This window comes from Emydura macquarii, unplaced genomic scaffold, assembly GCF_026122565.2.
Source record: "Emydura macquarii macquarii isolate MOO-44397 ecotype Brisbane River unplaced genomic scaffold, CSIRO-AGI_Emac_v2 contig_1447, whole genome shotgun sequence".
NCBI lineage: Eukaryota > Metazoa > Chordata > Testudines > Chelidae > Emydura > Emydura macquarii.
This window is the reverse complement of record NW_027131584.1, coordinates 24385-26215: the sequence shown is the minus strand read 5'-3', so window position 1 is coordinate 26215 and position 1831 is coordinate 24385. Positions and strand designations below refer to the sequence as shown.

The following is a 1831-nucleotide window of genomic DNA, read 5'->3' as shown; positions in this document are numbered from 1 at the left end:
CCCCTTTAGGTAGTTGAAGGCTGCTGTCCAATCCCCCCTCATTCTTTTCTTCTTCACACTAAACAAGCCTAATTCCCTCAGATGTTCCTCAAAAGTCTTATGCCGAAGCCCCTTAATAATTTTTGTTGTCCTCCACAGGATCTCTCCACTTTCTACACATCTTTCCTATAGTGGGGGACCCAAAACTGGACACAATATTCCATAGGTTGCCTCAGCAACGACGAATAGAGGGGAATAATATTGTCAACGCACTAATCAGCACCATTTCTAGATTGTTGGAACTGTAAATTATTTACCGTGTTATTTGTTATCATGTGTGTAATCTACTGGCTGGGCTTGTCTCCCTTCACAGGCATCTGAGCATTTCTGAGCATGATCAACAACTCGACCGCCTTATGTCATCTTTCAACCTTTCCTCCTCCAGCCCACCAATATTCATCCTAAACGGACTCCCCGGGCTGGAAGCAGCCCAAATCTGGATTTCCATCCCTTTCTCTACGTTCTACATCATCGGCCTGTTCGGAAATTTCATGGTTCTATTTGTTGTCAAGAAAGAGCCGACCCTGCACAAGCCCATGTTCCTGCTGCTCTCCATGCTGGCGCTCACAGACATCGGCATGTCAACCTGCATCGTGCCGAAGGCACTGTGCATATTTTGGTTTGGTTTGAAAGGCATCACTTTGGATGGCTGCCTCACCCAGATGTTCTTCCTTTACGTGATTGTTGCTATGCAATCAGCCGCCCTCGTGATAATGGCCTTTGATCGCTATGTCGCCATATGTGACCCTCTGACATACACCACCATTCTCACCAACGCACGAATCGCTAAGTTAGGGCTAGTGGGTTTCATACGAGCCGTTCTCTTGGTTCTGCCATTTGCTCTGCTACTGCGGAGGCTGCCATTCTGCGCCAACCGCATTATCCTCCACATGTACTGCGAGTATATCGCTGTGGTGAAGCTGTCATGTGGGGACACCATAGTCAACCGGACGTACGTCCTGGTGGCAACAGCTGCGATCATCTTGTTAGACCTGACGCTCATTGGCCTCACCTATGGGCTGATCATCAGGGCCGTCCTCAGGATCTCCTCCAAGAAAGCCCACTGGAAAGCCCTCAACACGTGCACAGCCCACATCTGTGTGATGCTGATGTCTTATACTCCCTTCCTGTTCTCCACCGTGACAAACCGGTACGATCAGGGCAGCATTGCCCGCGTTCACGTCGTCTTGAGCAACCTCTATTTTCTTGTTCCGCCCATGCTCAACCCTATCATTTATGGAGTTAAAACCAAAGAGCTTCGTGACAAAGTGAGAAAATACATCTGCAGAATGTGATCGCCTGGGGCCACTGACTTTAAACCCATAGGGCGAGGGGGCCGGAGTGTTAAGTCTGACCACCCAGACCCCGACAGATTACCTCACCTTGGCTCCTGCAGCGGGGCTGCAGTCGTGGTGGTGCAGCCCTAGGGAGGAGTGGTATCAGACCTGCCACCAAGCTGTACATGCTTTTCCTCTGTGGTTCCCCCTGTGGGGAGCAGTGCTCTCTCCTGCCTTCAGGGAAATCCCTGGAGTACCTGGGCATACAGGTGGTGCTCCCTCCACCCAGCCCTTCTCCCCAGTGCTGCCGTTCTGCCTCTCCTCTTCACCCTGGGGAAGCCCCTCTGGGTGATTAGCGCTATTCTCCTCAGCTGCAAGACCTGCACGACACGGTGAGGTGCTTGAGGGTTCGTTTCTGGTGCCCCATCAAGGGGCTCAGTATCGGGTTCTCTGCTCTGCGGGGAGGCCCGGTGCTACCTCTGACAGTCAATGCCCTGGCCCGGCAAGGCTGGATG

At 52.0% G+C, this 1831-nt stretch overlaps 1 protein-coding gene across 1 annotated transcript; it reads left to right on the top strand.

Annotated features, from left to right (window-relative positions):
• Positions 1-395: 395 nt before the first annotated feature.
• On the top strand, positions 396-1334 carry LOC137156332 (olfactory receptor 52N4-like). The gene has a single exon (XM_067553050.1). It carries the CDS (start codon positions 396-398, stop codon positions 1332-1334), a length of 939 nt encoding a protein of 312 aa, XP_067409151.1.
• Positions 1335-1831: the final 497 nt, after the last annotated feature.